The 20,484-nt window shown below is 39.2% G+C and overlaps 1 protein-coding gene across 1 annotated transcript in view; it reads left to right on the top strand.

The window, feature by feature from the left end:
- The window catches only part of tpcn3 (two pore segment channel 3), a 32,785-nt gene extending 14,577 nt beyond the window's left edge, over nt 1–18,208 (top strand). The window contains exons 10-19 of the mRNA XM_085772071.1: nt 1,465–1,609; nt 3,950–4,135; nt 8,861–8,925; nt 9,936–10,023; nt 10,113–10,182; nt 11,416–11,632; nt 13,997–14,087; nt 15,860–15,973; nt 16,146–16,261; nt 17,889–18,208. Coding sequence (XP_085628197.1) covers nt 1,465–1,609; nt 3,950–4,135; nt 8,861–8,925; nt 9,936–10,023; nt 10,113–10,182; nt 11,416–11,632; nt 13,997–14,087; nt 15,860–15,973; nt 16,146–16,261; nt 17,889–18,010 — 1,214 coding nt within the window. The 3' untranslated portion in view covers nt 18,011–18,208. The remainder of the gene's footprint in view (nt 1–1,464; nt 1,610–3,949; nt 4,136–8,860; nt 8,926–9,935; nt 10,024–10,112; nt 10,183–11,415; nt 11,633–13,996; nt 14,088–15,859; nt 15,974–16,145; nt 16,262–17,888) is intronic.
- The last annotated feature ends 2,276 nt before the right edge of the window (nt 18,209–20,484 follow it).

Raw genomic sequence — 20,484 nt, 5'->3', positions numbered from 1 at the left:
CATACAGTATAAAGGTAGATGTTTGTGTTAAAGCTCCATACAGTATAAAGGTAGATGTTTGTATTAAAGCTCCATACAGTATAAAGGTAGATGTTTGTGTTAAAGCTCCATACAGTATAAAGGTAGATGTTTGTATTAAAGCTCCATACAGTATAAAGGTAGATGTTTGTATTAAAGCTCCATACAGTATAAAGGTAGATGTTTGTATTAAAGCTCCATACAGTATAAAGGTAGATGTTTGTATTAAAGCTCCATACAGTATAAAGGTAGATGTCCATGTGTAGTGTGATTATAAAGCAGCTCTAGGTTCTATATTAATACTGTGAAAGTATCAAAGCCTCAGTCCACAGAGAAATGAACACAGCCTGTATTCAGAAACTGAGCCTTAAAACCAGCCGTCAGGACTTCCTGTCACTTTGTGATGTCACAACTAAGCCCCGCCCCCTCACCACCTGGACAACACCATCCAGATTTGGTTTCTCTGAGTGTTTCATTCTGAAATCTGCTCTATTTTTTAATGTAAATTATTATTTAATGACATTAGTTAGATAATCATCATCAGGGCTGTAGTCAAGAAAACTGCCTCCGAGAGATTTATTTAAAAAACAAAAACAAAAAAAACCCACAAACTTCCTGCTGATAAATGATGTAATTCAGTCTTTATGAGCAGAACGACGGCACCTGAACGCATCATAAAAACTCAGCATGTTGGACCAGTTCACAGGTGTGTTTATTAAACTCTGTAAGACGACGCCCCCTGTTGGTCGCTGAGGGAAACACAAAGTACAACCACATACAATTTCTATACACAGTGCATTCGATGATTTAAAACTCATAATTAGTTTTTATTTTGATAGTTTGATAATTACTTATTTAATTTTTTCTCATTATATTTAAAATGATTAGCTACTTAATAAACGCATATTTTATAGAAATACATGACAAACTTTAAAAATATCCTGAATTAAAAAAAAAAAAACACACCACTGTTTGCACAGTACGAGGTTAAATTATTATTTTTAATTATTAGATGAGTTGTTACCTACCAAAAAGTTAAGTTAGTAACAAAGTTATAAATGTTTATCTCTGGATTAATAAACATATAACGTGTTTAATGATTTTCTATTTTCATGCCTAACAGTTAAGTTTTAAACAATTTAATATTTACAAATGCCTCATAGTGTGTAGTTATTATAAAATGTTACTCAAAGTTTTCCTCTTCATGTTTTTTCTAAGGTTTAACATGAAACTTTCTTATTCCACTTTCTCTAACTTTTTTTTAATACTAAAATTTTGATGTTTTGGGCAAAAATGGATTAAGAAAAATTACATGTATTCAGTATGAAAACAGTTGTTCCAAGAGTGATAATAATAATGTAATAAATTTAATAATCAGTAAAACACCTGTATGGGCCGTTTGTCTTGTTTTGATGCTATTCACCTGAACATGTGGTTGACTGACAGGTAAAGTGGCGTTCGTGCAGCTGGCCGACCTGCTCAACATCGAGGTCATCACGCTCAAGTCCCGGCCACACCCCTTTCACAGCCTGTGCCCCGCCTTCTACCTGTCGGCGCCGAGCCGCCTGCTCTGCCGCCTGGTCCAGCACCGGTAAGACCGCCGCCGCCGCCGCCAGAGAGAGGAGACGAGACACGAGATTGGGTTCACAAGAACGAGACGAGACGAGATTTTAAGAAAACTACAATGACAAAATATATGACTGGACCAACAGACTTTTATTTAAAGGAGACATATTATGCAACACTCACTTTTTCATAGCTCTAGTATGTGTATTTGCGTATCCAGAGTGCCTCCTCACTAGCGCTGGGTATCGTTTAAAAATTTTCGATACCAGTACCGATACCAGTACCCTTAACACGATACCGATACCAATTGAGTACTTCATTCGATACTTTTTTTCAACTTCATTAGATACTAATCATGTGAAAAGAAAGCAATCGGTTACATGAATGTCACCACTCCTCCCCATTCAAAAGATTTTTTACTAGGGCTGGGCAATGAATAGTCCTTCAATAAAAAAAAATAAAAAAAATAGTTTATGAGACAATCATCTTGTCTGAAAAAATGTAAATGTCTCCTTTTCACTGGCGCAGAAAGAGAAACATGGAAAGACTCCACCAGAAAGTTCTGTGTGAAACTCTGTCAAATAAAAAACAAATGAAACTGAGGTGCAGTGAAAACTCTGCAAGGTGCCGATTCGGATTAGAAGCAGCCGGAAAATATTGATGTAGGCCTAGTAGTTTACACCGGGAGAGGAGACTTCCTGGTTTAGATGAGCGCTCATTACGTAACAAGGGCTTCATTGAACGGTGCCGCTGTGATCAGAAGCAGTAACGGTGATTCTCACTGTCCGCGATTTCATTTTTAAATGACAGGCAGCTGTTCAGTCGGTGATTTAAGACGATCGATTAACGGTAGCGCCGCCTCGCATTTACAAGCGGGGAGAGAGAGGGGAGAAAAGAGAGAGAGAAAGTGTGTTAGTGGGCGGCGGTGGCAGCGGGGGGTTCAGGTGCCGCTTCTCATTTTAAAATACAGACAAGAGAGAGAGAGAGACCCGCAACTGTTGTTGTTGCGGTGGTGGACCAATCACACCGCGCATTGAATCGAAGAACACTTGCAGCGATTGGCTGCGAGTGAAACCATAGAAACTGTCATTTATTTCTTGATCTGGGTACAAAAAGAATCGATTGCAGGTATCGATTGACAGGCGCAGTTTCGATACGACTTGGTACTGGGTTGTTTCGGTCGGTACCTGAAAAGTATCGAGTACCGATACCCAGCCCTACTCCTCACTCCTTAAACGTAAGTTTTGACGACTACGTCAACATTTTGTAAACTGCCATAGTCAGAAAATGTGTCTCTTAACAAGCCGTTTTAATTTCACCCGGCTTATTACATCACAAGACTGGTGATGTGAATATTCAAGCCCTCGCTCCCATGGTTACTATGGTTACCTCAGCTACCAGAGCGAAGCTTCTAAACCGCCCGTTTAGAGCAGGGCTGTGAAACTGGTGTGTAGAGAACCAGCTGTGCTCAATCTTTTGGTTTTTCTGACCAAAGCATGTTACTAACATTACTTTTAGACATCAAGGTGCCATGTCAAGAAGCAGAGACGAGCATAATACTGTATGTCCCCTTTAACCGAGTTGCACTTGCATTTTGAAATGTTTTATTATAACTCTTTACATGCATGATGTAAGCATGAGCTTTTAACTTCTTCTTCCACAAATTTAAACTAAAACTAAAATTTATAAAAGTTAAAATAAAATAAAATATTCCTTTATTTTGTTCAAGTGCAAACAATATTATGTGCAGTGTTTCCTCTAGGAGGATTTTAAGTAGTGGCAGCTACCCGCCCCCCCCCCACCCCTCTGTCGGACGGCCTAATAGGGGGCGGATAGTGATTTTAACACAGTAGCGCGATTTAGCGCATATGTTTATTACCGTCACAACGCGACCTGTCCATGTGCCCGTGTGTGTGTGTAAGTGTGTGTGTGTGCGCCAGCGAGAAAGAGAGAGAGAGAGAGAGAGAGAGAGAGAGAGAGAGAGAGAGAGAGAGAGAGAGAGTCGCGGCCGCCACAGAGTCGTTAATTAATGGTAAACGTTGGATGCGCTGGTTGATAAGTTCCGTTTTTACTGAGAAGGAACTATGAAGAACTCAGCTGTGATTGAAAAGCACCTAAACCGAGTCGAGAGTTGTAACTGTGTAGTGGAAAGAGGTGCAAAGTAATGGTAACTGGTAGTGGAAATCCTGTTTTATACTGTTTTAACATAAAAAAAAAAATCTCGCGAGACAGATTTTTAACGCGACGAGAAATATCAAATATCTCGTGGGACGAGATCTTGTCACCCCCCTTGGAGCGACGTCGGCCGTGGGAGTTTATAACACTGCTGCTGTCTCTGTCTCTGACTCTGTCTGGTCTGCTGCAGGGCCTTCGTGATCGTGTACGACGTCATCATCCTGGTGAACGCCATCTTCATCGGTCTGGACGAGGAGAACCCGATGATCGCCAACTCGGAGTGGGTGTTCCTGGCTCTGTACCTGCTGGAGATCCTGCTGAAGCTCTACGTGTTCGAGCCCCGAGCCTTCTTCTCCAGACACAACTTCTGGAACTGGTGAGCAGCTTCTTCTCACCGACACTGTAGGTCCAGTCGAGTTTCACTGGAGGATTCTGGGAGTTTTCTGTTACAGCTCCACAGGTGGTGATATGGTTGGGAAAAAAAAACTGTGATGGGATTCGTAGCAGACTGAAATACAACATGTTAACATGTAGTCCAGGCAAAATAGCGTTTTCCGACAGACTAATTGTAACAGAATGTTTTTCACCATCCATCATTTCTATGAGGTGTCCAGAACAACATACTAAAAGTCCTAAGAAATCCTAGTTGGGGAAATATGTTTAATTCTCATCAATCCAACATTGATTTACTGTATAAAGTCTATGGTGCCAATACAATACACCCCAATGGGGCTATTTTTTTTCCTTTACTCCTATCACAATGAAACTTTACACAATGAAAGTATCCATGAAAAGTAATATTTTTTGTATTACGCGTTTTTTTGAAAATTAATTTGAATAAGTGAGCGATATGGATTATTCCCAAAATACATCGGAATAGGCCCATTTTTTGCCTTTACTCCTACCAGAATGAAACTTTACAGAATTAATTTATCCATGAAAATTACCATTTCTGTATTTCAAGTTTCTTGGAAAATGAATTTTAAATATGCAAATGAGATCAACACTAATTGACTTATGGTACAAAATAGCCCCATTGGGGTGTGTTGTTGTCTGGCCTTATTGGCACCATAGACTTTATACAGTAAATCAATCTTGGATCGATGAGAATTAAACATATTTCCCCAACTAGGATTTCTTAGGACTTTTAGTATGTTGTTCTGGACACCTCATAGAAATGATGGATGGTAAAAAACATTCTGTTACAATTAGTTCTATTTTGGGTCCAAAATGAGCTATATTGCTGTTGAACCCTCAGATATCCTGAGATACCGTATATCATATACAGCTCTGGAAAAAACAAAGAGACCACTCCAAAATGTTGTTAATAGATCAGCCTTATCTCTACATGTTGCTATGGCAGCCATCGATTGTCTATTGAACTCCAACACAAGCTCAACTCACTCTACTTAGCTGGTCACCTGAATCATATTTAATGAGGAAGAAAGATTATAAATAAATAAAAAAAACATTAAAATTGGGATTATTCCACCAATGTTGATTTCTAAACTCTTCCTATGTTTAAAAAGTAGTGTTGTGTTGTTTTAAAATGAATATGAACTTGTTTTCTTTGCATTATACGGTAAGGTCTGAAAACACCAGAATATGTTTTTTATTATTTTGACCTGTTGCCATTTTCTGCAAATAAATAAATGCTCTAAACAATATTTTTTATTTCCAATTTGGGAGAAATGTTGTCAGTAGGTTATAGAATGAAACAAAAGTGTTCATTTTATTCAAACACATAGATATGAATAGTAAAACCAGAGGAACTGAGCATTTTGAATTTAAGTGGTCTCTTCATTTTTTCCAGAGCTGTATATAATATATATATTAGATTCATTTTTTTTAATATCAAATACCAATTATTGTTTGCCACTATGTTTTCAGATTTAAAAAAGTGAATTATCTTCAATATATTTATTGATGCAGCCTGGGATATGTCAAGTGTGAATATGACGCCATCTGGTGGAGACGTAGTAAAAAGGATCAATTCCAAGGCAAAAGGTCCAGATTGACACCCAGATATAATAAAATAAATGTATTATGCTTTTTTATACAGTTTGAATAGGTTTCAAAGGGGAATTCTTTGCACTTCACAAACTATTTGTACACAGAGTATTTCAGATTTACCGTAGGAGCTGAGCTGGAAATTACAAGATTAAAAAAAAGATAAAACATAATCTTGCCAAAATGATCAAAAACCGAAGAATGAAAATGTGCACCACTGTCAAGGCAGCTTTATTTATACGGCACATTTTATACTCTGCAACATGTGAATACAAAATATTATAAAGGAAACAGACAGAAAATATATAAAAGGTATAAATTGAATAACTATTTAAAATTCACTATTGAAAATAGCAAAAATAAGATTTAATGCATCAAAGTTCATCTTTAAAATAGGAAATTGTTTAGTTTTTTCTGTTGTTTTTTTCATAATGTATAAAATAACCAGTTATTTATTATTGATTTTTATTTACTTCCCTCAAGTAAACATCTGGAAACCAAACCTAAAGACATTCTTGTCAGATTTATTGAAGGAAATCTCATCTCTTGCATCCAAACGGGCGCAGAGTTTATTTCATATCAACTGAATCATGTTACAGTTTTTCTCAATGGCTAAAACACTAAACCCTGTTGTCTGAACCAAATTCTCAGTTGCCTGAACCCACTGATTGAATCAGTCACTCTTTTGGCAAAACCATCAGCACTTTTCACCTGTTTAGACACAACTTACCAACACATTTTCATTGTGATGCACCTGTGTTGCAAAATGCTGAGCACAGGTGGCAAAAGTCAAACACAAGTAAAGCACAAGTTTCACCGGTTGAACACAACAACTCAAAATTGATCACACTTGTGTCCAATGATGTGAGGGAACATATACAGTAAGCCAGTTCAGGATGAAGTCCTGTGGCCTGACCCAGTACAGATCAGAGAAATTACAGTATGCTGCGGCTGAGTAATGCACTTCTCATTTGTATATTTTTGTACTTTATTTTTACGTATATGCCTACTGCAGACAAGTGCTAAATGCACAAGATTTCTCTTTGTTTTTGTACTGTACAAGTGGTATGTGTAAAATGCACAGGATTTCTGTTTTTTGTACCTTTTTTTTCTTTTACAGTACTATGTACAAGTGCTAAATGCACAGGTTTTTTGTTTTGCAAGAGGAGAAGATGAGAGACACAGGGTGAAGGAAGAAAGGATGAGGGAGGGAGGGAGGGATGAACTGGGAAGAAAAAAGAAGAAGGAAGGGAAAGGGGATGAAATTGGTGTGAGGAGGGAGGGAGGAGGGTGAAAGAAAGGGAAGGAGAGAAGTGCTACAGAGTAAATGCACAGGTTTTTTGTTTTGCAACATGCATTTAGCTACAGTGAATGATAAACATTTATTTCTACAGCTTCATGTGCTGAGCGTTGTGTTTTCTATTTTTCTATGTAGTGTTTAGTGGCTGCTCAGTAGTGTTTTTAATTTTGATTGACTCGGGGCACGATTTGACAACATAGTTCAGTTTTGAGCACCAGATTGAACTGTTTTGAGGTGAAAGTTTGGTTTTGCAAGAAGAGTCTGAGGTTTTGTGAATGTAGCTTGAAAATTGGGGTTTGTGTTCACAGTTTAGAGAAAATGAGAGAAGCTTTCAAGAAATGTGTCTTAGCAATCGAGAAAAACTGTATTATACTGAAACTGATGTGAAGAGAACGACCTCTGGGGGGCGCCACAGGTTTCTAACTCCTGCTGAACTACAGGTCCAACAACATTGAAGAGATTATTTTACAAGTATTGTTTGTTTTTATTATATAATTGATTGACTTGATTAACATTTGCTTTTCACTAATCTATAATCAATGAGCTGTCAAATCCATCTCACACAGTTTATCTTCAGCCCAGATCATAAGTGCAAGGTAGGTGACTCATGATGATCCAGCTTCTACGTGATCTGCTGCTGCTGCTTCGACCAACTCTTTAACGCTTCAGGCAGCATTCGTTTATTTTATTTATTCATTTATTGTTAATTTATTTCATTTTTTTATTTTAAATATGTTATTTTTGTTATTAGGGAGTAAAACAGCTTCTGCATATTCATCCCACAGAAGCCCTGAGAGATAAATCAAATAATTCATTCATTTGGTAGATTTTTGTTTGTTGTACTCATTTCAGCCTTGAGCCTGTGAGTCAAAAAGTCTTCACCTATTTTCTATTTTCTATTTTCTATTCAGACTGAGGAAGATGAGCATTACAACAACAAACATTTAGATAAACCTAAAATATGTGCATGTATACTTGCTTTCAGGGCTTCCATACAAATCAAACTATGAAAAGAGAGAAACTAAAAGTGAAAAATAAGAAAACACATCAAATACAGAGGTTAAGGGGTAAAGTCTCACTTCACTTTGCTTTTTTCTTTATGCATGATAAATATTATTTATTATTAATGTTTTTATCATGTTATAACTGTTTACATTATAATATTGCGTGTGCATCTGTACAATGTAATGTTGTGCAGCACTGCAGCAGCTCTGGGGTAACACTCCGACCTTTTAACACCTACAACCTCAGCATGAAAACGTATATTGATTTAACGCCTTCATGTAAAGAAACTGATTACTGGTGTTATAAAAGTCGACGTTTTTATCACAGAGCAGTCGTCTGCATTTGCAGTAGATTGCACATTTTACACTCATTTGCAGCAGCTGTCGGCATTTTCATTGTAAATTTAGCTTCTTTTTTTCTTTGCTTGATTGTTTGTTTGTTTGTACAGCCATGCGCCCCCTGCTGGCGAGCAGTGCAGCTGATGCAGATGTAAATACAGTGTGTCATTAAATGTCATGGACGTATCATAAAATATAAAAAAAACCCTCACAAAACAGTCTGTAAACAATTTTACAAGCTGTTTTTAATAATGGAGACTGGATGCAGTACCTCCAGTGGCCATCGGGGCAGATTTGCAGCGTCCAGCTGTGTTGAAACGTCCAAGATTTGAAGGTTTTCTGTTGTTCGACACGTTGCCGACGTCACAGCGGCTGGTTTTGCTTCCAACCTCGTTAAGAAAAGTTTAATTGTCGTTTAATTGTTTGTTGTTTGCTCGTTTGTCTCCAGGTTTGACACCATTATCGTTATATCCGCTCTCATCGCCACCATCATCAACTCCGCCATGAAATCATGTGAGTGCTGCTGGTTTCATGTCTGTGAAAGATCTTTAAGCTTCAGTTTGAGAAGTACAGACAAAGTAATTTAAGTAATTGGCAATGATGATTATCTATAATCAATCAAATTCACCATTTATTTGTTGAAAATGTTTCCTCAAACACCAAAACATGACACTCAGGACATTTTCCAACTAGCGACTAGAGTCTTCAAAGTAAATTAACTTTTTGTCTCCTGGATCAATTGACCTATGGCTAAGCCACGCCCCCAAACACGATGAGCCAATCACAGTGCGCATAGCTAGCCCATACACTGGGACATTCTCTGCTTCCACGTCCATTGAAATGCATTGCAGTTAGTCAGTTTTCATTCGTTTTTCTATGTTTTTTCTTGACATTTTAATTTTAAATGGTCAAACGGTGTGCATGGGGTACATGTAACTCTGACACTAGGTATCCTGAGAGGCCACGGGGGGGATTTTTTTTTACCTTTTCCCAAGCCACATCTCAACCGAGAGAAGTGTCTGCTCTGGATAAAGTTATGCAGTAGACCACAACACCAACTAAACCTGGATAAACTTAACAAGGATGTCTACATCTGTTCTAAGTTAAGTCAACAACGTATTTGAGGCAACATATTGTCAGAGATGTTTAGATGTTAGCCAGTATCACAACTAAGCATAAAGCCCGCTAGCTTAATGCTAACGTATAATGTAAAACTCCATAGACAGGCTAACAGAAATTAGCCCGTCGCTATCGGCGTTTCCCGGCAACCGACAGCCATAGCAGTAAAGCTAAGTGAAGTTTTGGTGACTTCCAGATGATATTTAATCTTTCTGTCTCCAAAAATCATCAATTGCCTCCTGTGAAATGTCTCCTACGGTCACCGAATGTTGACTGTTTGTCCCAGTGAGTGGAGGGGGCGGGGCTTAGCCAGAGGTCAATTAGCACTAACGACTCTGTAACTATGGTTACTGACGGTGTTAACGACTCTGTAACTATGGTTACTGACGGTGTTGGCGTTGCAGCGGGCGGATACACCAGCCGACAGATCCTGGACATCGTCTTCATCCTGAGAGTCCTCAGACTGGTCCGGGTGGTGGACAGCATCGAGAGGTCAGCGTCACTCCCTCCTCCTCCGTCTCGATTGGTCCACAGCTGTGTCTGTTGCTGTGGTAACGCCGAGGCCTGTTTTCCTCTCTTAGGTTTCGTGCGATCATCAACACCCTGACCAGGATCGGACCGGCGATCCTCACGTTTGGACAGCTCATCGTTGTAAGTTGCTAACAGATGATTTTCTTGTCCTCAAAGTAAAGCTGAAAAAACAACCATGCCAATGTTGAGCTGATATAAAGTTTACAGTGATCTTAGTTTGACCTGTTAGTCAGATCATTTTAGCCATTTAGCAATGTTGACAAAGTGAAGCTAGTGCTGTTTCGGGTCCCCTTGTAATTTCAACATTTTTCCGACATAGACTGCAGCTATTTCTGTAATTCTTGGCTAAATGCTCACACTAGAGTCTTCGGAAAAACCCGACAGCCCGAAAACCCGAGGCTCCGACCCGACCGGAACCGGGAGAGTTTGTCTCGGGGCTCGGGGCTCTTATTGTGAAAGGCCGGGTCCTACAGTACCCGAGAGGACCCGGCGATTGGCTGTCACAGCTGTCAATCACCCCGCCCTCCCCCTTCCGTCCAATGCGAGGCTGCGAGCTGCCCGTGTGACTTCTCTCACGTGATCAAAACAACTACACGACTCTTATGATGACGTCAAAGTGACAGTTCAAGCTGAAGTTAGAGCCGAGGTCAGGACTCGGGGCAGTTAAAAAGTTTGTTTATTAACGTAACGTTATGGTTAATGGTTCAAAATAGTTAAACAATCGAGTTGCCGTAGCGCGTTGTTACCGCGGTAACGTTACGCTCCGCAAAGCACATGGAAACTCCAAAATTATAACGTTAATTAAACAAGGGGAAATATGTTCTACTGGATTGGCGTTAGCAATGGCTAAGAAGAAGGATTACAGTACATGACCATCTAAACAATTGGGAGAATGGCGGGAGAAATTACAAATCAGGAGGACAGGTTAAAAGGATAGTTCACCCAAAATTCAAATTTCACTCATTATCTCCTCCCCCTCATGTGGACTAAGGGCTGGGAGAAGTTTCAGAGTCCTCCGTGGCTTCTCTGAGTTACAGGGGGTCTCGGCGTAGCAGTGCATGTCCATATAACGGTTGCAAATGGATACCAACTGTCTTCGTAACAAAAAGACACACCAAAAAACATCCAAATACCTCCATCTCGCGAGATTTGAAGGGACCAGGAAGAGGAGCTTCCGCTACAAAACAAGCTTGAAATATAGACTTATTTCATTTTTTCCGGAACAATTTTGCATGTCGGGGCTTCAATACAAGATGGACATTACATACGAGCAGCATGGAGGTATTTGGATGTTTTTTGGTGTGTCTTTTTGTTACGAAGACAGTTGGTATCTATCTCCTCCTCCTCCCACAGGTGGTGTACTACGTCTTTGCCATGGTGGGGATGGAGCTGTTCAAAGGGAAGGTGAAGTTCTACGAGGACGACAGCGACCCGGCGAAGGCGTACTGTGGGAACCCGCTGCTGAAGGGAACCGACTTCGCTCAACTCAACTACTGCAAGAACAACTTCAACAACGTGGTGTCGTCCTTCATCCTGCTGGTGGAGCTCACTGTGGTCAACCAGTGGCACGATATCCTTTCCTCATACCCTCGATTGAACAGCATGAAGTTACAAAACAATATTAAATATGTTTCTGAAGGTTACATGCTGCTATTCCGACATGCCGCTATTTCGACATTGACTTCTAATTGTCGGAATAGCGGCATTGACATTATTTTTCAAGCGTCCCACTATTCCGACTTTTTTTTTTTCATTGTCGGAGTAGTGGCACTTTACTATTTTTCAAACATTCCACTTTTCTGACATACATTGATTGATTGATTTTTTTTTTTTTTCTTTTATTTGGATCCCCATTAGTCTGCATAATGATGCAGACTATTCTTCCTGGGGTCCACATTAAATCAAACACAACAATACAGTGTTTGTACAAAAGAAAAGAAAAAATAAATAAAAAATTACATGAAATCATTTATCCTAAACAAGATTATAAAAATGCATATTAAGTAGTACAATGTGAATAAGTTAACACGATCAAGAGGATGATTACATGATTATCAAATAGTTACATGATTATAGACATGACATGATCAAGAGGAGTAATAATAGTTTTTTTTATTTTACATGATTATAAAATAGTTACATGATTATAGAAGAGTATACATATGAGATAACCTAAAGCATAAATAAATGTACAACACAGGTGTAATAACATGCTTGAATTCAACTTGACATGATTGCCTAATATAGTAGTAATCTATTGCAATATAATATTATAATATTATGACGAAACACAGCTTCTCTCAGTTTCATTTTAAAACTGGACATTCCCGTGGTTGTGATTGATTGATTGATTGATTGATTGATTGATTGATTGATTGATTGATTGATTGATTGATTGATTGATTGATTGATTACATTGTTGTCAGACGTTTTCCTTCTGATACACAAATACATAGGCCTATTAGAGAGAAGAAAAAACAGAACATCAGACATGTGCAAAGGGGCAGTGGAGCATGTGAGGTGAGGATATCAGGAGGAGTCGGTTTTGCAAGTAAAAAAAAGACTTTATTTCCTATAAGTTTCACAATTCTAAAATCAGGGGAAAGGGGAGGTGGAATAAAGTTAGTGTCTGACGAGAGTGTCTGTCTCTCAGTGGCGTCATCCAGGTGCTGCATCAGGCCCAGAGCCCAGAGCCCAGACGCTCACAGCTGCAGCTTCTCCGCGGCTCATCCGCGGCGCTGCCCGTGGTGCTGAAGGTGAAAAAAAAGAAAAAAAGATGACGTGTCGGGATAGCGGTAACAAAAAGTGTCGGAATACCGGCATGTCTAGATAGAGGGATGTCTATAGAGAATGTGAAGCTGACGTCACGCCGCTTTGCGTTGTGGGACGTCGGCGCCATCTTTGGAGGAACGCAAACGTAAACAGAGAGTGGAGATTGGATTCAAGACCCAGATTTACTCCCTCCACTGACTCATCCAGACATCGTGAACTATCTCGTTTTTGGTATTAGTGCATCTACTACTCAGGGTTCCTACAGCTTAAGCCAAGTTAAATTTAAGACTTTTTAAGACTTTTTTTAAAGCCACTTGAAATGAAATTTAAGATCGACTTCATAATAAACACAAATGCAGAAAAAAGAAGAAAAAACACATCAATTACATAGGGTTATAGGGACAATTTGACCCTCTTTCCTATGTGATCCAAGGTAAAGTGACTGCTACATGAACATTGGATTGTGTCTCTTTCCAGCTGTCCTTTCAAAATAAATGTCTCTTTCCAGCTGTCCTTTCAAAATAAATGCATAAAAAGTCAGAAAAACAAAACAAAACACTGACTCTGGAGCTGGAGCTGGTGGCGGTGAGAAATTTAGCGTTGACGGCCGCCACTAACTTCTCTATGTCGGAATGTTACCAATTATTTTTAGATTTGAGACTAATTACAACCATAAAATACCACTTACCATGTGTTCACATTTTTAAGACCTTTGAAAAATTGATTTAAGACATTTTAATGCCAATTAAGGCCTTGTTTTTAGATGAATGAATTCAATGCCTTTTAAGACTTTTTAAGGACCCGTAAGAACCCTGACTACTGTGGCAGCAGTACTGTCCCACCATGATTACTTTTAAGCGACTTTGGGGAACTTTTTTTAGGGAGACGAGCAAGTGTTTACATCCGCGATCCTCCAAAGATGGCGCCCAACGTCCCACGGCGTGACGTAACTTCACATTCTCTATAGAGGGATGTTGGAATACCGACATGTCTAAATAGCGGGATGTCAGAATAGCGGGCGGACCCCGTTTCTGAACATTTAAGGGCCTGGCAGTTCAGGGCTGTAACAGTGAATCTCTTCCTTGTGTGATGTTCAAGTGTCACCTCTTCAGTCCGGTTGACTCGGTTTGTGCTGAACTCTGTTTCCTTAACGTTGCTCCACTGCTCAGCAGCGGCTTCGCCACCGTCACCCACATGGCCGCCAGGATCTTCTTCGTCATCTTCCACATCCTGGTCGTCATCGTCATCATCAAGTAAGACTGAAAGGATCATCGCCATCGTCATCTGTCAATAAACAATTAAGGCTTGAAGGGTTTTCCATTTCCTCTCTCAGCTTCTCTCTGGAGCTCTAGTAACAACAGGTCAGTGTCAGCCAGCCAATCAGAAGACAGGAGGAGGCTCTGAGTCTCTCTTCTGATTTGCCGACTGTTTTCTAAAGTGATCCAATAAAAATAGAGCAGATTTCAGAATAAAACACTCAGAGAAAACAAATCCTGCCAGTCGTGGGATGGTGGGTCCAGGTGGTGAGGGGGCGGGGCTTAGTTGTGACATCACAAAGTGACAGGAAGTCCTGACGGCTGGTTTTAAGGCTCAGTTTCTGAATCCAGGCTGTGTGCATTTCTCTGTGGACTGAGGCTTTGATACTTTCACAGTATTAATATAGAACCTAGAGCTGCTTTATAATCACACTACACATGGACATCTACCTTTATACTGTATGGAGCTTTAACACAAACATCTACCTTTATACTGTATGGAGCTTTAACACAAACATCTACCTTTATACTGTATGGAGCTTTAACACAAACATCTACCTTTATACTGTATGGAGCTTTAACACAAACATCTACACTGCAAAAACTCTCTTACCAAGAATATTTGTCTTATTTCTAGTCAAAACAAATCTCATGATACTTAAAATCAGACTCATCACATTAAAAAGTAGCTTGTTTTTAGACACTTTTTACTTCTTTCAAGCAGATTTTCACTTAAAATGAAATCTGATAGTGGAGCAAGTTTTTCTTTCTTATTACAAGCACAAAAAACTTGCTTTCACTGGCAGATTTTTCTACTTATTTCAAGTGAAAATTAGTTTGAAACATGTGAAAATTATCTAAAAACAAGTTCATTTTTACGTGATGAGTCTTATTTTAAGTGGAAAGAGATTAGTTTTGACTAGAAATTAGAAAAATATTCTTGGAAAGATTTTGAGTTTTTGCAGTGTACCTTTATACTGTATGGAGCTTTAACAGAAACGTCTACATTTATTTGGCTGTGTAGGAAAACAGCAGAGTTGTATCCAGAGCAGACCCTGCAGTTTCTTTAATGAGTATTGATCTGAGTATCGATGAGTCATGGTGTTGTGAGAAGTGTTACACAGCTGTTTGTATTCTGCCGTTAAACAAACAGATTTTATCTTTGTTTTTTGTTTTTTTTGTAACAGTAAGTGCTAATGGTTAATTCAGCACATGTTTAATGGCAATTTGACCAAAAATGAATTGTCCCCATGTTGTTTATAATGAATAAAACGGCCTGCAGGGGGCGCTGCACTGCAAAAACTCAAAATCTTTCCAAGAATATTTGTCTTATTTCTTGTCAAAATGTCTCATTTCTAGTCAAAACGAATCTCTTTCCACTTAAAATAAGACTCATCACCTAAAAATTTACTTGTTTTTAGATAATTTTTACTTCTTTCAAGCCTATTTTCACTTGAAATAAGTAGAAAAATCTTCCAGTGAAAGCAAGTTTTTTTTGTGCTTGTAATAAGAAAGAAAAACTTGCTCCACTGTCAGATTTTTCTACTTATTTCAAGTGAAAATATACTTGAAAGAGGTAGAAAGTGTCTTTTTTATGTATAACTATATGTATAAACATACTCATTTTAGTTATAATAAGATTTGTTTTGACTAGAAATGACATTTTGACTAGAAATAAGACAAATATTCTTGGTAAGATTTTGAGTTTTTGCAGTGTATTGCTCCTCTCAGTCTGTTTTAACGTCCTCCTCTCTACTGTCGTCTCTCAGCATCTTCGTGGCGTTCGTCTTGGAGGCGTTCTTCGTGGAGTACTCGGTGGATAAAAGCGACCTGCAGACGTCTCTGGAGAAGAAGATCGAGGAGCTGGAGCTGGCTGTGGAGCAGTGAGTTACCGTGACAACACCACTCATGACAATTTAACTGACAATATGGTCAAACAATAAATTGGACATTTCACATTTTTTTTAAGCCGTGGCTCCCAACACTTGTGGTTTTATGACCAGAACTGTGATGTGTGTTTGTAACCGCCGCTGTCCGTGTTGCTCTGTGAACCAGGGAGAAGATGGAGGACAACCTGGTCAACGCCATGGAAACCATCGACAACGACCTGGGAAGCGGGCAATCGCCAGCAGCAAACAAACCGGCCCTGATGTTTAAAATCGCCTCAAAAAGTGAGAAAGAGCAGAGCAGGAGAAAAGAACAAGATGATTTTAAAGGGATAGTATCATTTTTTTAAAAGTGGGGTTGTATGATCTCCAAATAGCCCCTAAGTACTTTAATTGCAGTAGAAGACTCTCTGCACTCCTCCCGTTAGCAACGCCAGCCCATAATAGCCCTGCCCAGAGATTTATAGAAATGGCAAAAAATTATATTATAGCGAACAATGGAACTGTGTATTATTTTTCAGGTAAAACCTCTTTTAGGCCGTGAAAATAGGCCGTTTCTTTGGGTCCGTTCACAACACTGTATGTTGTAAATCTCTGGGCAGGGCTATTATGGGCTGGCGTTGCTAACGGGAGGAGTGCAGAGAGTCTTCTACTGCAATTAAAGTACTTAGGGGCTATTTGGAGATCATACATCCCCACTTTAAAAAAAAATGCTACTATCCCTTTAAAGGATCAGTGAACAAGAGGGAACATTTCTAAGAAGGACAGGCTTTTATTTTGAAGGGCAGATCCAGAAAACTGTAAACTAAGACGAAGATCAATGGTGAAAATTGATCCAGACCTTCATGTTCCCTTCACTTTGAGTTCTGTCAAGAGACAAACGCACCAGAGGTCAAATGAAACACAAGGAACATAGGAAGCTATTTTAGCTTAGCTTTAGCACATTAGCATGTTATCACCCTGAGCGTGTTAGCTTGCTAGTGTTAGCATGAAGGTTAAAAATAAATCTGACAAATCTCTGTCTGATTTTTTTTTCTTTTCTCTTTTTTAAAATCTTTGCTCTTAAATTTTCACAATTTTTTTTTTTAAATCTACTTTTCAAAATAAAAGCATATTGTTGCCTCCACAACCCCCCCAAAAATCTAACGTTCTCAGTATAATAGGAATTTTTTTTTAAAAGTCTGTTTTTGTTCGTTCAAGATATTTTCCATGTGTTCCTGGTTGAAGTTTTTACTTTACTTTTTTAATTTTATCACAACATTTAAGGCAAGGCAAGGCATCTTTATTTATATAGCGCATTTCATACCAAGGCAACTCAATGTGCTTTACATAAAGACAAAACTTTTTTTTTTTTTAAAGAGAAGCATAAAACAGAATAAAAACAAACACAAAAAACAGAGTTAAAAGCAAGAGCAAATAAAAGAAAATAGGCTAGATAAAGTTTTAAGTTCTTAAAAAGAGCTCAGATATAAGCACGTGAAAAGAGAAATGTTTAAAATAGAATACATTTTTAACAAATTATGTAAAAAAAAAAGAAAAGTGTATGTAAAAAACAACAATTTCTACGATAAATAATTTTTTATTATATAATAAAAAATAAATAATGAGTAAATTAGAAAAAAAGAAATTCTTGTTTCAATCAGATGTTTTTCATTATTATAAGAACTGAGATGTTCTTGTCTTTGGCAGCACCAATCTTCCGTAGCTCCTGACAAAGTGTTTTTAAATGAAAAGCTGCTGAGCTCTTCACCTCGGCAGGTTTATTGATCCGGTATTGATGATCAGTCTTCACCTCGGCAGGTTTATTGATCCGGTATTGATGATCAGTCTTCACCTCGGCAGGTTTATTGATCCGGTATTGATGATCAGTCTGTGTGTGTTGTTGCTGATGTGGTGTCTTGTTTCCCGTCAGGGTACCGCACCGTGGACGCGCTGCTGCAGCGGATGTTCGAGGCCGACCTCGACCCCGAGGACTTCGCCGAGAGCGACGACCCCAACGGGAACTTTGCCAACCCGACCTTCAGCTCTGTATAAAAACTGTTCAAACATATAAATATAAATCTATATAAGAAGGGACCAGATTGTGTCAGTTATATCCAGCAGCTCTTGTATCTGTATCATCTCAGTGTTTGTTTATATTTTTATATTTCTGTCCTGTAGCTCCCTCAGAGGAGACATGAAGTCAAAGTCTAGTTTTTCACATAAAAGACGATTTCCACTGATGTTTGATCTGACGACGTCTTATTTCTGAGCACAAACACAACGTTCGTTTTGACAGAAAAACAGGAAGTTCAGTGATTTAGAGAACAGGAACCAAAACCATGACTTCATTCTCATTATAAAATATTTATATATATTTTTTAATTTTAGTATAATTTGGGGGGTTTTAGGTCTTTAATTGATGGGGCAGTGGCTCCTGTGGCCAGGGCCGTTGTATAGCGGAGAAAGGTGATGATAATTCTAGGGGCCCAGCGCCCAGTGGGGCCCATAAAAAACCCCAGTAGTCTAATCTTTGTATGACTGATTTATTCTGCGTAAGACCCTGACTAATACTCATAGTACACTGTAAAAACTCAACATCTTTCCAAGAATATTTGTCTTATTTCTTGTCCAAATGTCTCATTTCTAGTCAAAACAAATCTCTTTCCACTTAAAATAAGACTCATTACCTAAACATTAACTTGTTTTTAGATCATTTTCACTTAAATTCACAATAAATAGAAAATCTGCCAGTGAAAGTAAGTTTTTTGTGCTTGTAATAAGGAAGAAAAACTTGCTCCACTATCAGATTTTTCTACTTATTTCAAGTGAAAATCTGCTTGAAAGAAGTAAAAAGTGTCTAAAAACAAGCTACTTTTAATATGATGAGTCTTATTTTAAGTAGAATGAGATTTGTTTTGACTAGAAATAAGACAAATATTCTTGCTCAGATACTTGAGTTTTTGCAGTGTAATGCTGCATTAGCATCAAAACAAAGAAGGCTAAATAAAAAACGATAATACATACGTAGTCTAAGAAAAAAAAAAGGAAAAGTTAGGGGGAGGGGCCCACTTTAGTATTCTTTAACTCTTTGACTGCCAGCCATTCTCACAGCAGCTTCCTCCAGCTTGCCAGGCATTTTCCAGCTTTTTGACTGATTTCCGTAGACCCACCATAATATTATGTACTGTTACTACATACACATTCAACCCATCAAAGGAAAGAAGAGGGTCTCTAGTTTCCAGCAAAAAAACCTGTTTGTTTCTATCTTGTTCCAGTCTTGTGAAATTGACGGTTGAATATAGGTTAGTTTAGCCCAAAATGCCATTTTGGCACCAAAATCTTGAGAAAAAGAGGTTTTTGTGTCGGCTGTCATTTTCAGGTGAACCAGTACAATTGGCTCCTTTATATTTTGCTTTAGTGATGCCTCAACATCTGTACAGTTGTTCTCTTGTAAACAACAACTAAATCAACACTGACAAATGACTTTTGATGACAAAAGACAAAATATTTAGCTACTGACACACACTTCTGCAGCCTTTTTTCTTTCTTTTCTTTGAGTTACAACTTTTTCTTTCCTTTTTTTTAGTGTGTGTGCGTACGTGACGTGTGCGTGTGCATACGTGTGTGTGTGTGTGTGTGTGTGTGCGTGTGCATACGTGTGTGTGTGTGTGTGCGCGCGCGCGCGCGGATCAGTTCGACAGGTTTTTGTAGCCGAAACACGGCGCTTTAGATCAGATCCAGCTTCCTCTGGTCAGCAGGCAGCGGTCTCCTGTCTCTGTCTCTCACACATCTACACACACACAGCCGACAGCTCTGGCTGACGCCCCCTGAACTCACAGCCACAGACATGTGCGCTCACAACAGAGTACAGACACTCCCACCACGTTTAGCTCTCGTCACGTTCGCCGGCGCCGTCCGTTCCTCATCCACACTACTGTAGATCGCGGGGTTTTCAAGCTGCTATCTGAGTGATTTCTCGCAAAATCTGGCGACTTTCCAAACGCTCTTGACGACTAACGACGAGCGATCGACGGGGTTGTTGTTACTAACGTTTGTGCTTTGTATCACGGAGCTGCACAGAGCTTCGACGAGCTGCCGAGCCGCCATGAGCCCCGCCGCCGCCCCCTAAGCTCTCACCGACGGCCAGAGTGTCACGGAGCGGCGCCGCTGCAGTCAGACACCCGCACCGCTCCGTGAGGGGGGGGGGGATACGCTATATTTTTTACATCTCTCAATCCAAATGTGTTTTTCTGCACTTTATTTTGATGATACAAGTCTGATCTTCACAGAGGAGTAGGGCAAGACATTCAGCATGGCGTTGCCATTAAAAAAACGCTAAGACGAGTTATCTCGTCTTTGGCAGACTACGCTTGGATTCGCTAAGACGAGATAACTCGTCTTTGGCAGTGAAAGAGTTAAGGGGGCCCAGAATTTCTGGACGCCTGCTCAACCTGCTGAGCTAAATGATAGCGATGGGAATCTTTTATTATCTCACGATTCAATTAAATTCTGAGTTTTGGGGCTAC

Source organism: Trachurus japonicus, unplaced genomic scaffold, assembly GCF_045865225.1.
Source record: "Trachurus japonicus isolate A0001 unplaced genomic scaffold, Traja_1.0 AP030010.1".
Classification (NCBI taxonomy): Eukaryota; Metazoa; Chordata; class Actinopteri; order Carangiformes; family Carangidae; genus Trachurus; species Trachurus japonicus.
This window is presented reverse-complemented; position numbering and strand designations above follow the sequence as displayed.